This window comes from Falco rusticolus, chromosome Z (genome assembly GCF_015220075.1).
Source record: "Falco rusticolus isolate bFalRus1 chromosome Z, bFalRus1.pri, whole genome shotgun sequence".
Lineage (NCBI taxonomy): Eukaryota > Metazoa > Chordata > Aves > Falconiformes > Falconidae > Falco > Falco rusticolus.
Genome location: NC_051210.1, coordinates 17,885,512 through 17,898,402, shown reverse-complemented (window position 1 = coordinate 17,898,402; position 12,891 = coordinate 17,885,512). Strand labels below are relative to the sequence as shown.

Below are 12,891 nucleotides of genomic sequence, written 5' to 3'. Positions count from 1 at the left end.
CAGAAGGACATACCACGGGTATGTACAGTACAAGCTCCAAATGAAAGTGGATCAAAGGTGGTTTTATTAGTTTCTCATACGCCTAAGACCCAGCAGCAAAATACATAATACTGCATAGTCTGTCTAAAGAAAATTCTCAGACAGCTGCTTTGTAGGGTATCTTTAGAACTGCCTTCCATTCTGCACTTACATGCTGTATTTTGAAAGTTAGCCTCACAACTTTCCATGATTTCCCTTCATTTTCAAGTTCAAGGGACAGTTACACTTGCCTATATATTTTCTGTATCACTGACCATTTAAACTTTGGGACTTGTATGCTTGGCATTGGTAAATATTATCTCAAAAGACAGAAGCCCTAATATGTTGTTCAACTCAAATATTTTTGTCATGCTTACATTATCAGTCATTTATTTGGTTAGGTCTGTGAGTTACTATAATTCTGCACATAAAAATTCAACAAGTTTTGTGTCTAAAATTACCTGGGTTTACATAGGATAAATTTTAAAACTTTAGAGAAATCAACTGTGATGCAATTCTGAGTACCCTTAGTCTGTTCCACAAATATATTTCATCTTATCAAAATGTGCATTTTAAACCTAAGTAAAATCTAGGTTTATTTAGGTATAAACCTGCTGGTGTAAACTACGTTGTTCCATTTCTGTCAGTGCATCACATGTACCTTATACGTAAAATTTATTTTCTATGTATATTTTACTGACCACATCATAAAGCCATAAACTGCACCTTATCCCAACAAGACACATAGCAATGATTAAAAAGAAGTGAGAACAACTGAGTCAGTGTTCCACAATTCTTTTGAACCATTTGATCCTGGCTGACACTGTTGCGTTCTGTACACATCTCCTTACGCAGTTAAAGGCTTACTATGAATCAATAGAATGTTATTATACATTCTCATAGATGTAGACACTTATGTCTAGATACAATGAGACTTCCACAGCATGTACCAAAATTTTAACTGGTAACAGGCATATATGAAAGAAGATTATTATGCCATCATGAAAAAGATCTCAAAATTGTAGTAAGTATCTCACAAAACACACCATCTAACCAGCTTACAAAATTAAAGATGGCTGGAACTTGGATGTGCTTCAAGTACAGAGAATAAACAGGCTGATGAGCTTACTCTCATGAGCTAAACCGCTACAAGTACTCATGAGTACATTTTACTCTTGCCCAATAGTAAAGCATGTTCACAAATATCTCAAAATGGTATGTAGGTTGCATTACTTTACATTGCTAATAATGCACATATAGTCAGGTTCCAACAGTTACAGTAGCTAAGCTAACATGTAACATCACTTTTAGACAACAGACCTCCATTGCTCTGATCACATTTACCTACTACCTAATAAGTACCCTTTTTGTTCTCCATTATCTTGGCTTGTCAAAAACTTTGTATCTTAGTTTAACCATAGAACCATAGAATCGCATAGGTTGGAAAACACCTTTGAGATCATCAAGTCCAACCGTTAACCCAGGACTGCCAAGTCCATCACCAAACCACGTCCCTAAGCACCACATCTACACATTTTGTAAATACCCCCAGGGATGGCGATTCCACCACCTCCCTGGGCAGCCTGTTCCAATGCTTCACCACACTTTCAGTGAAGAAAGTTTTCCTAATCTCCAATCTAAACCTCCCCTGGTGCAACTTGCAGCCGTTTCCTCTTGTCCTATCGCTTCTTACTTGGGAGAAGAGACCAACCCCCACCTGCCCACAGCCTCCTGTCAGGCAGCTGTAGAGAGCAGCAAGGTCCCCCCTGAGCCTCCAGACTGAACACCCCCAGCCCCCTCAGCGGCTCCCCACAAGACCTGTGCCCCAGCCCCTTCCCCAGCCCCGCTGCCCGTCTCTGGACACGCTGCAGCCCCTCTACGTCCCTCTTGCAGAGAGGGGCCCAGACCTGAACACAGGGTTCGAGGGGCGGCCTCAGCAGTGCCCAGGGCAGGGGGACGGTCACTGCCCTGGTCCTGCTGGCCACACTGCTGGGGACACCAGCCAGGGTGCTGCTGGCCGCCTGGGCCCCCTGGGCACACTGCTGGCTCCTGCCCAGCCGGCCGTCACCCAGCACCCCCAGGCCCTTTCCCACCAGGCCCTTTCCAGCCGCTCTGCCCCAGCCTGTAGCGCTGCGTGGGGCTGGTGTGACCCAAGGGCAGGACCCGGCACTGAGCCCTGCTGAACCTCACACAACTGGCCTGGGCCCATCGCTCCAGCCTGCCCAGGTCCCTCTGCAAAGCCTCCTGCCCTCAGGCAGGTCAAGACTCCTGCCCAGCTTGGTGTCCTCTGCAAACTTGCTAGGGGTGCACTCAATCCCCTTTAAACTCCTTGCTTTAAAAAAATCTACACAGCTTTATTCTGTCTTAGCAAAAACCCTTACCTTCCGAGGGGTCAAAACCCTCTGCCTGAACTTTTCAATCGTATCTTGACCTGCAGCTGCCCATGCACTGGCAAATGCTTCAGCTTTGTCTTGATCCAGGTGAATGCTTTGCAGCTGCTGTTGCAATGAAGCAGGCTTCAGATTATGGTAGACAGCCTGTTAAAAGGAAAAATAGTTGCTCTTGTTGAGTACTGTTCTACAAGTTGTGCCAGATACGTTCTACCACATATGGCCACCATGTTCACACAAGATTTCAACTAGCAAACTCTACTGTGAGACTGCAGGCATCCTGTTCATCTTAACCCACTGACAAGACAGAAAAATGTAACTCTCTCAATTGTATCTCAAAATGCAGTATTACAAATGACTCTTCTCATGATAGACAAACTATTAAAAAACACATACACAAGCTAGATCTGAGTATATGTATATGTTTCCACTGTACACAATGCCAAAGCAGCTATTACTTAAAAAAACCTGTGCTTTGAGGTCACTTGTGCCTATGAAGAACGGACAATTTTTCCAAATTTACACTGTTCAAGCAAGCCTGAACAACAAGGTAGCATTCTGAAAAGACAGGAACAGTTTGCCAAAAAGGTGAGTTAGATATTACCTCGCTACTAGTGTCAATTTTTGTGGTAAACTCTATATAGTATGCTGGTCTCCACCTTCAAAACAGGACTCTGTCAGCACCAGGTCGAGGAAAAAAGAAAAAAGAAAACGTGGCAAAGACCATGCAGCAGTATTATCACCTATAATGTGTCCATAGACCAAAGGGCTGTCAAAAAAGTTATGCTCTGACAGAACAAACAGCTACTCCAAGAAGCGTAGCTATCAGCAGGAACACAAAGAGTCCTCATATAACAAATACTCCATTTGGGACTCTTTATTGGGCAACTACTAATATCCAGCCCTTGGGTTTTTTTTTTAAAATGTGAAACAATTAAGTCCTAGAGGAGACTGAACTTTTTCTGTTCACATGTTTTCACTAATTTTTCACTTCAATATTTATCATATAAATGAAGTCATCTGATGAAATTAGGACCAGGTAATAAAACAGGTAAGTTCACGGTTTGGCTGAGGTGAAAATTCAAAATTCCAATCTGTATGTGACCTCAGGATTCATTTTGATTTTTGGTGGATAAGAGCCATGGGGAGGAATGGGGTTTTTTTGTTTTTAACGCTGGGAATGTGTTAACTACGGGAACCAATCATGAATTGACGCGTGTAAGAAAGTACAGGATTCAAATCTCACAAAACACAATCAGCATGCTTGCCCTCTGCACAGACTACACTTACTACGCTTGCATGAAATGGATGGACAATCACACAGCTGTGGCAATTTATAAGTTACCATATTTACCAGGAATACATTGGCTTCCCAACCCATACTGGTAGAGTACAGGTAGATGGTAGAACCAGAAAACCTCTGTTTACAAGACATTTAGCGCTACACCATGCAGTCACCTACTCACTCAAATACTAGAGCTACATCAGATGCACCTGTTCAGTTAAGTACAAACTGCTTCTGTGCACAAAAATTTTCTATAACTGACACGTCATGTAACTTAAGTAGTGCTCAATAACGCCATCTAATATTTTCCTCACAGGAATTAAAAAGACGGATGGATGGATGGCTTACAATGAGCAAGAGGAAAGACTGTCTATCATAATTGTCAACATTTCTCTCAGTCACACAGAGCAACTTGCTTCCACCACCTCTGTTTACACTAGCTGGAAACCCACTCCACAAATGCAATCAGTCCAATCCAAATCAGAAAGGCACGCAAACAAAAGCAGTAAAATCATGCCCCCAAAACATATATAATATTCTATAGACACGTGTTTTCACCAATTCCTTTTTATCTTGACTTTTATATTTTTTAAATCTACAATTGCATTAAAAAATATATACTTAGCGATTCATAATGATAAAAACAAGGTACCTGTTCCCAAATGAATGATATAGTTTCAAGAACTAGATGAAGATCCTGCTTCTCCAACGAAAAAGCTATTTGAAGTTTTTCTTCTTCCTCTTCACTGAAGGTACTTTCAGCCTGAAGCACAAAAATTGTTAGTCCTGACATTCTATTTAGCACTCGAGAACATACTTGTCAAAACAAAAACTTCCTTTCCATTTTTACAAATGTAGTGGCTGTCCAGTTGTTTCTAAATAGAAATAACAAAGTAAAGCTCTTTTCCAACAGAAAAATACAATGCAATGCCTCTCACTGAAAATCAAAGACAACAGTATCACATGAGAAGTTATCAGGATTGCTTGAAATACATCACAAGAAAATGCTTTCTCAGCACCTAAGAGACACTAAAGAAAGATGTTTCTTTCAACTATCAGATCATCTCCAACAACTTCTTATAAATAAAAATAAGAGAAGTATTAAGTGTGCTACTTGAGTCAGGCCCTGAAGAAAACAGAATGCAAAACTGTAGCGAAGTTAGTTATGTGTGCTTCTTCCACTGTGTACACTCTTCTGAAAACCACTCATGCTGTTACAAGGGAAATAAAGGCCTAATGTATGCTTATTGTGAAAGTCAGACTTGCATCTATAGCCTACTGTATTTCTGAAGATTGCTGAAAATGCATTCTACATTCAAAATACAGCTGCTATATTTATTACACTACAACAAATTAAGCAGTAATTTAAATGCAGATATTGCCATCTTTTAAAGTGCAATTACTAACAAATCTACGCTACAGACATCAAAGCACCACATTTAGACCACTTACTAATCCAAAACTGCAAAGCTACACAAAAAAAGCAATTCAACTGTCAGAACAAACAAAATGAAGCAATTACACAAAAATGTCAATGTAAGACTATCAAAATGGAAACATCACTTGAATCATTAGCTGTTAGAAGGAAATGCAGAGCTATGAGTATCTGCTTTGTTAAGGCAAGTCAAGTTATTTAAAGTTTCTGGCAATTTAACATGTCCTAGAGTCAGATACATTGGAAAGGCCAATTGAAGGATTCATGAGATTGAATAGACTAAATTACAAAGATCACTACAGCTCATGTAAATGCTGATTAAAGATGTGAAGAGATACCAAACTGATCTTGAGTAGTAAAAAAATCCCAAACAAAGAAAAAAACCAACAAAGACCCACAAACAAATAAATAAAAAAAAGGTTGGTGACACTTCTCAGTTACCAATGAGTGAAAAATCCATGCAAAACAACTGAGAAAACCCTGTGCAGTAACTGCAACATCCAAGCTAGTAACTTTGGTAGGAAAAATATCAGCAATTGAATCAAATAATCAAAACAATCACTACAGCCTCAGAATTACAACTGTTAATACATTTGTATTTTCTATCCGTGCTGCTCCTAACCCAGGGGTCCTCAAACTATGGCCCGCGGGCTGGATACGGCCCCCCAGGGTCCTCAATCCCGCCCCCAGTATTTACAGAACCCCCCGCCCCCCCCCGCCGGGGGTTGGGGGGGGAAACCAAGCAGCCGCAGATGGCTGCCTGCCGCTGCATCCGCGCCGGCCCCCTGGTTAAACAGTTTGAGGACCCCTGTCCTAACCTGTAGTATTTTAGTATTTAGTTTGTGTATATATATGTGTATTGAAAAGAAATTCTCTCCTTTTGTTTTTTCTGAACAGCAAATCAGGGAATCAACAAAGTCTGACACTGAAAGATACAGACACTCAACAAAATAATTTCTGCTTTAGCATTTATCTTAGTTTCCCCTGCAATATTTAGTACCAAGGTTGGATTTGGTCTCCATTTGACTTTTCAGTACTGTGCAGTGAAATTGACTACTGATTTTATTTCCTGGTTCTTTTATTTGTTTTGCAATTAAAAAACAAATTGACAAAAATATTCACTAGAAGTTATGGGCTTTATTTTTAACCCAAATTCCACGCGTGGCTTTGGCTGATGGACATACAGAAATGCAAAACAAAACAAACAAAAAAAACCAAAACAAAAAAAAAAGAAAAGGCATTTGGTCTTTCTCTTGCAAGGGCAAGAGCAGAGTCTGCACAAACAGCCAAGGAACGGGAGTCTCCTCGGAGAGCGTTCTCAGAGAAACCAGCGCTTGGAGGTGACAGGAGCACACTGTAACAAGCACGGCTGGTTCTCACACCGCTCACCTTCCGCATTCATTAGCGGCTCTCACTTCATTCACCTGAAATACTTCTGGGCAATTAGCGATGAGTGAAACACTTGGCGGGGGGGAAAAAAACAGGAAGTAATTGTCCCTTAGCAGAACTGAGTGCCTCATCTGTCCCAGAGGGACGACTTCGAAGCACCTGGGCAGAGAAGGGCCGCGGTTCCGCCGGGCTCGGCCCTGCCCACTCCCCCCCCCCCCGCCCCAGCAGACGCGGCGGAGCAAGGGGCGGCACTCGGCCGGGTACGCGGGTACCGCCGGTACCGCCTGCCGCTGCCCCGCGTCCGCGGCCCCGCCGGCAGCTGCGCGGCCGAAGCGCTAGCGGGGCCCGGGGGTCCCGCACCGGCCCGCGCCCGCCCGGCGCCCCTCCCGCGCCCGCGAGGCCCCCGCTCCCGCCGCGCCGCCCGCCCCGCCAACCTTCAGGTGCAGCTTCTGGAGAAGGCGGGAGAGGAGCCGCGGGAACCGGCCCGGATCCACAGCGTTGAGCAGCGACACGGCCCTGCGGATGCTGCGCGGAAGGACAGGAGGCGGTCAGAGGGACGCGGGACCCGCCGCGCCCCGGCACCGCGACGAGGCCCTGCCCCCGCACCCGGCCCGGCCCCACCCGACCCGCCGCGACCGGGACGCGGGCGAGGGCGCGATCAGCGCTGCTCCTGAAGCAACCGGTACCTGTCACTCTCCGGGACGACTGACGCCGCCATGGCTGCCGCTGCGGCCCCGCCCCGCGACGGCAGCCCGGCGGGGCCAAGCGCCGCCGCTGCGCCCTGCCCCGCCGGCCCCCTGGCACAGCCCCGCGCCAAGGCAGGGCGGCCCCGCGGTGGCAGGCGAACTGCCGGCGTCCCCCCCGCGGGGCTGCGGCACCCTGCAGCCGCTGGGGGGGCTGGAGTTGAAATCCTCCGATGTAAAGTGTTCAAGACGTACTGGTGCCTGGCAGGAGCCCGCCGTGCCGGGTGTGGGCAGCGCTCCTACCGTCAGGCACGCCGCTGCGGCGGGGTTCTGCGGGGCTGCCCGGCCCCTCGGGGCCCCGTGAGCCGTCTCGTTCCCGCAGGGCAGCGCACAGCCCGCTCCGAGCCAGGGGTCGGCGACCTTGTGCGCCGGGCCACGAACCCGTAACGAAGTTGCCACACCTGCAGAGCTACGGCGAGTTGTTCAGGGGCCGTGGCTGGCTGCGTGCCCGCCTTCCCCACACAGCCTGGCCCGGTAACCGCCCCCAGCGCAGCCCCCTCCGGCGCTGTTTGGTTCCCCGGCACAGGGCACCGAGCGCCGTGCCGTGTTCCGGGCCGCGTGCGTGCTGGGTGACAAGCCACGTGAACAGAAGCGCTAAGGTTTGGAGCCCACGGGGCAGCAGCACTGGGGTGGGTATTTCTACTCCGTGGGTATTGCCTTGAATGGGTGAAATCTCTGTGAGACCTCTAGTTTCCATTAGGTTTGGTTAAAACTGAAAAATGAGCTAAAACACAATGGGACAAGCGAACAGAGGAACAGGCGCTATGGCTGTGTAACCTTGTTTTCCTAGGAAGCCAAATAAAAATACTAAAAAATCTGTGAAAGACTTTCTGCTGTGAAGGTTTATAGGATGTGGCCTGAACAGTTACAAGTATGGTAATAAACTACGGTAGGCTCCAGGGGCAGGTGGGAAAAGGCTGGAAACTGTTGAGGTACTGTAAAGAAATGTTTTATAAGCATACATGTTGAAATCTTGCCTCAGTTGAAGTGAAAGGAATTTAGTCATTAACTTCCGCAGAGCAAGGATTTCAGCCAGGACATTTGAAAATATAACATTTGTTTAAATAAACTTGGCCTTAAGAACCAATTTAAGGAAAAAAAAAGAGTGACACGCCTAGCCATACTCCAACAGGAATTTTAAAGCAGAGAATTCCTGGCTGAGACTTTTGTACTATACCTCTTACCAGAAGTTGGACCCACAGTTGCTGTTATGAAAGGCAGCTACCTTTCAAGGGTGAAATATAATTGCGTTGAACTATTTAATCTGCTTTTCTGTAATGTTATGAAACATGAAAAAACAATATTCTTGCAGGAAATCTTTTTGGCTGGAAGAGAAAAATGAGTGTTCCACTCCATGCCAAAATAATGTAACTTCTTGTAGGAAATCTCCCCTGTGAGCAGAATTCTATAGACTTTGTTCAGTCAAAATGAGCAAGGGCAACTGGAAGTGTACACAATAGCCTGCTTACTTTAAAAAGTTCCTGCTGGTACAGGTGTTGGATTTGCCACTCAGGTTCGCTGCCAATTCTCTGGTTTTATAATCATGTGGACCTATTTGAAAGTGTTTTCTCTCATGCTTTGCTGTATCAAATGAATATTCAAAATGAATAGTCAAAGCAATGAATATTAAAACATCAACTGGAGAGGATCGAGCAGCCTGCTCCAGCTGGGCCTGCTTCATGCAGGAAGTTTGACTTGAGGCCTCTGAAGGCCAATTCTGTGTTCAAAGCCTCACTGAAGAATGACAGGAAAGAGAGCATATGGCTGGAAATAATAAATAATGAAGCTAACCTGACAAAGTGCTGTCTAGTGCACAATTAATTTTTTTTCCCCCTTAATAACTTTTCTGTTCCTAAAATAGAATTGTGAAAAGTTGTGACTTCTCATACATCCATTCATTTACTATTGTCTTGTACTTGCATCCATGGTCCATTTTCCAATGTGTATAATAGCTTTTTTCACAGAGCTAATGGTATTACACAATTTAATTTATCAGTTGTCCTAACTATCGATCTAGCTAAGACATATTTTGAATACAATTGTTACCCATATTTTGACTCAAAATACTCCACCTAGACATGCAAATGGATGTTGTTTGGGCCTTTGAATTAACCTGCTCACATACTATGACAAAACCTTAGGCATCAGTGACTGAGACTTTAGAGCATTTAGCTGCTAATGAAAGTTAGGACTCACTGCATTACAACAGTCTGAAAAGCTCAGTCTCCCCTGCTTTGCATTTCCAGAAATTGAACTATGTATTCTGCTCTTTCACCAAGATCAAACAAGCCCCCATGTTTCTTGATTATCGTTTGTTTTACAGACTTTTCTCATCACTCAGCCCTTCAGTCAGAATTCAATTAGGCTCTACTTTTTAAAATACTTTTATGGTTATCAGGTGAAAGGGATCATATAAAGCATGAAAAGTGTGTAAAGTTAGGAATTGCAGAGGACTTTCTACACAAGGTTGATAAAGCACTCTAAATGGCATGAGAATGTTGAAGAACCTCTTGCCATTAGACATTTTAAAGCACAAATATCTGTTAGGAAAAATGGGTAGTAAATTTGTAGAAAGTGAGTAAAGCTGATCCAGCATTGAGGACTACCTCAAGATCCTACAAAGACCTGCTTGCTTTGAGTGTATTATTTTGTCTCTTTTTCTTGGCTCTTTTTGATCCACTTTTTATTCCAAACCTCTTACTTGCAATGCCATTCTGTCTACACTCAAGCCTTTCCTTTTTCTGTCATCTTCATCTCTGTTATTTTTCCTGACTTCTGTAGGTACTCACAGAAGAACTTCTTGAACTCCTCCAAGATCTGATTTGTACATTATCCCTGACACTATTTATTGACTAAACAATTTTCCTACAACTCAATGAAAATAAACCAATAATGTTTCACATAGATTTTCACTTGCAACTTGCAATTGGCTTAAGCAACTGAAGTTAGCAGACTATGAATCTGTGGGGTAGGGATTTAATTGTGCCTTTTAGCTAGTATTAAATAGCTCAACTTTTGAAATCTTGTTGAAAAAATAATGATTTTTTGTAAACTACATTCTGTTTCATTTAAATGATGTCTACCAGAAATAAATACTCTTCTGTTGCTGTCTGTGACTGTTATCATTATGAAACAATCTGACATTTTTTCTGTGTCATTATTTGCATTCCACTGAATGAGCAGTCTCATTAAAATCACCAGGACTACTTGGAATCTGCTTAGAAGGAGTAAGGGTAGGGGACTATAAATAAGGTAAGGGTACTTTTAGTATGCTGGTTTACTATTTGCTATTTTCGTACTTATATATGAACATTCACTATTACGTCTGATCCTGTGAGGGAAGTGAGATTATTTGGGTGACACAGTGCTTCACAATGGGAATCAGGGCTGCAGCGCCTACTTCTTTAATCAAAGGCATCAGTGAGTGTACAAAAGGCTTTAATTTATTCCATTCTAACACAAACAGATATGATCATGTAAAGGACCAGCATTCATACATTTGCACCTGAGTGGAGGTGGAAGCAGGTGAGTGCTTTGTAGGGCCAGGCCAATGGAGAAAAGACACATTGGCCTCTGCCAATGATAGAAAACTTCCTATGCCAAAATTCCAAATCGGGGTTAATGAAATGCAAGCATCATCTTCATGAACACTTTAACTAATGTTCAAAGTTGCAGTTAGCTCAGACTTGATATATGTGTTTTCCAGATAGAATGGGATCAAACAAAACAGTCCATTGAAACATGCATAAATTGTTTTAAAATGTTTTAAGATTATGAACTGGAGAAGCAAAGGAGAAGCTCAAATCAATATTGCTATCACTAGCTAAAAAACTCAATAGAGCTGCAGCACCTGTAATGCTTGTTGTGCAAATATTTATCTAAGACACATTTAAATATTTATCGAGAGAGTATCAGTTGATATTTCTTCAGTCAAGCTCCTTTTGTTTTCCCACTGAAGTGAATCAAATCTGTACTCTTTTCTGGTGTGGATGGATACAGAGAGAGTGCAGTTGTGATCTTATAGGAAGTATTAAAAACATCATGAAAATTGCATGGGAAAGAGTTCAATGTATAATATTTTTCTTTTTTTTTTAAATGCCTTTCTGTTTGTATGAATCACAGAAGCTGGCAAATAATAACTGTAGAGTTCTTAACAAATTCTAGCACATACCAGTGTAAGTTCAGTAACAGTATGGACTTCTTTTTCTCTAAATAATGTGGTGGGATTGAATGACACCTTGCCACATGCAGAAGTTCATTTTAAGCCAGGGGGAACACTTTAGTGGTCTCAAGTTGTGACAGAAATATCTAGGTTTTCTTGAACCACAGACCTGACTCCTCCCAAGGCTGACTGTCCATAATTTTTAAAGCACTGTAGGTAAACTGTATATTAGGCAGTATACTGCAGTTACCTTATGTTATCTTCATGTGGACAGGAGTCCCATAACACTTTCCACACAAAATTTGGGAGCTTGCTTTGGGAAAAAAATATCTCCATTTTCATCCTGTTATTTTATAGTGCTGTAATCCATTGTCTTCCTAGCCTGTGTTTCAGAGATGCTGTGTTCTATATATAACTGTAGATCAGTAACCATGGAGCCTTTCCATAAAAGGATTTATATAATTCTACATCTTCCTTGTGGAACTTTGCATGAAGGATTTGCAAACACTGAGCAAGAGAAAAGTCAGCATCATTGTGCCTGTTTATTAGCATGGAAACAGAGGCAGACACGGGAGCAGTGCCTTCCTGCAGCTAGTCAGCCTCATGCCCCAATATAGCTTTGGTCTGCTTTCTTACTCAAAACTCCCATGTCTTAACTCATCTGATAAAGCTTTGGGCGTTCTTTGTCTTCAGCACACCTTTGCATCTTAAAAGTCATATTTAATGGCCTTCGCTTTCATTGTGGCCTCTTCCCAGCCACAAGACATTAATTTTATTAATACTTCCTTTAAATTGTCCATTGTTTCAGGAGCAGCTGTAAGTATCCAATGCAATACGCAAGGACATCTGTTGTGGTTCTTTCCTCAGAGCTGACACAACTTCTGATACTGACAAGTACAGACAAACTGTTAAATAACCAGTGTCTTCAGTGGATAACTTTCTAGCTTAAAGTCTAGCAGAATGAAGGAAATGAAGGAAAACAACAGGATGATGTGCGTAGCTCTTATTTTGTTCTCTGAATTTTCAAGTTTCTAAGTGGCAGGAGATGCACAGTGGAGTCTTTGGAATTGAGGGGATGCCAGTAAGACAATGCCCAAGCACGGGAGGTTAGTAGAGAAAGAGCTGTCTTTACCTACACAGAAGTCATGTGGGAGCACGTTATTCATTTCCATGAGACTGACTGCTTTGTAGGAACAATATCTAAGAAAGCAGAGGTTGCATATCTCCTTCCAGATAAGTATGGATTGTAAACAAGGGAAATACAGTGGAAGGCACAAGGAATTAACATTTTTTTTTAAATGGATCAATTTTAGGCAAGAGACTGACAGATGGTACCTCAGCTAAGGTAGCATGTACCTGTACTTTCATCCTTCCTTAAGCCACAGTGGGATCACTGGTAGCCATAAGCAAAGAAGCCACATGACAAAGGGAAAGACAGGCAAAGTAAATTCATAGTGTCACATACTGTT

At 43.1% G+C, this 12,891-nt stretch overlaps 1 protein-coding gene across 2 annotated transcripts in view; it reads right to left on the bottom strand.

The window, feature by feature from the left end:
* COMMD10 (COMM domain containing 10) overlaps positions 1 to 7,328 on the bottom strand; it is a 118,919-nt gene extending 111,591 nt beyond the window's left edge. Inside the window, exons 1-4 of one of the 2 annotated variants that reach the window (XM_037374325.1) lie at positions 7,204 to 7,328; positions 6,952 to 7,042; positions 4,346 to 4,456; positions 2,400 to 2,555 (exon numbers count right to left, since the gene is read on the bottom strand). In XM_037374325.1, the coding sequence (XP_037230222.1) occupies positions 2,400 to 2,555; positions 4,346 to 4,456; positions 6,952 to 7,042; positions 7,204 to 7,235 (390 nt within the window). In that variant the 5' untranslated portion in view covers positions 7,236 to 7,328. The remainder of the gene's footprint in view (positions 1 to 2,399; positions 2,556 to 4,345; positions 4,457 to 6,951; positions 7,043 to 7,203) is intronic. The other variant, XM_037374324.1, reaches the window with a different exon arrangement.
* Positions 7,329 to 12,891: the final 5,563 nt, after the last annotated feature.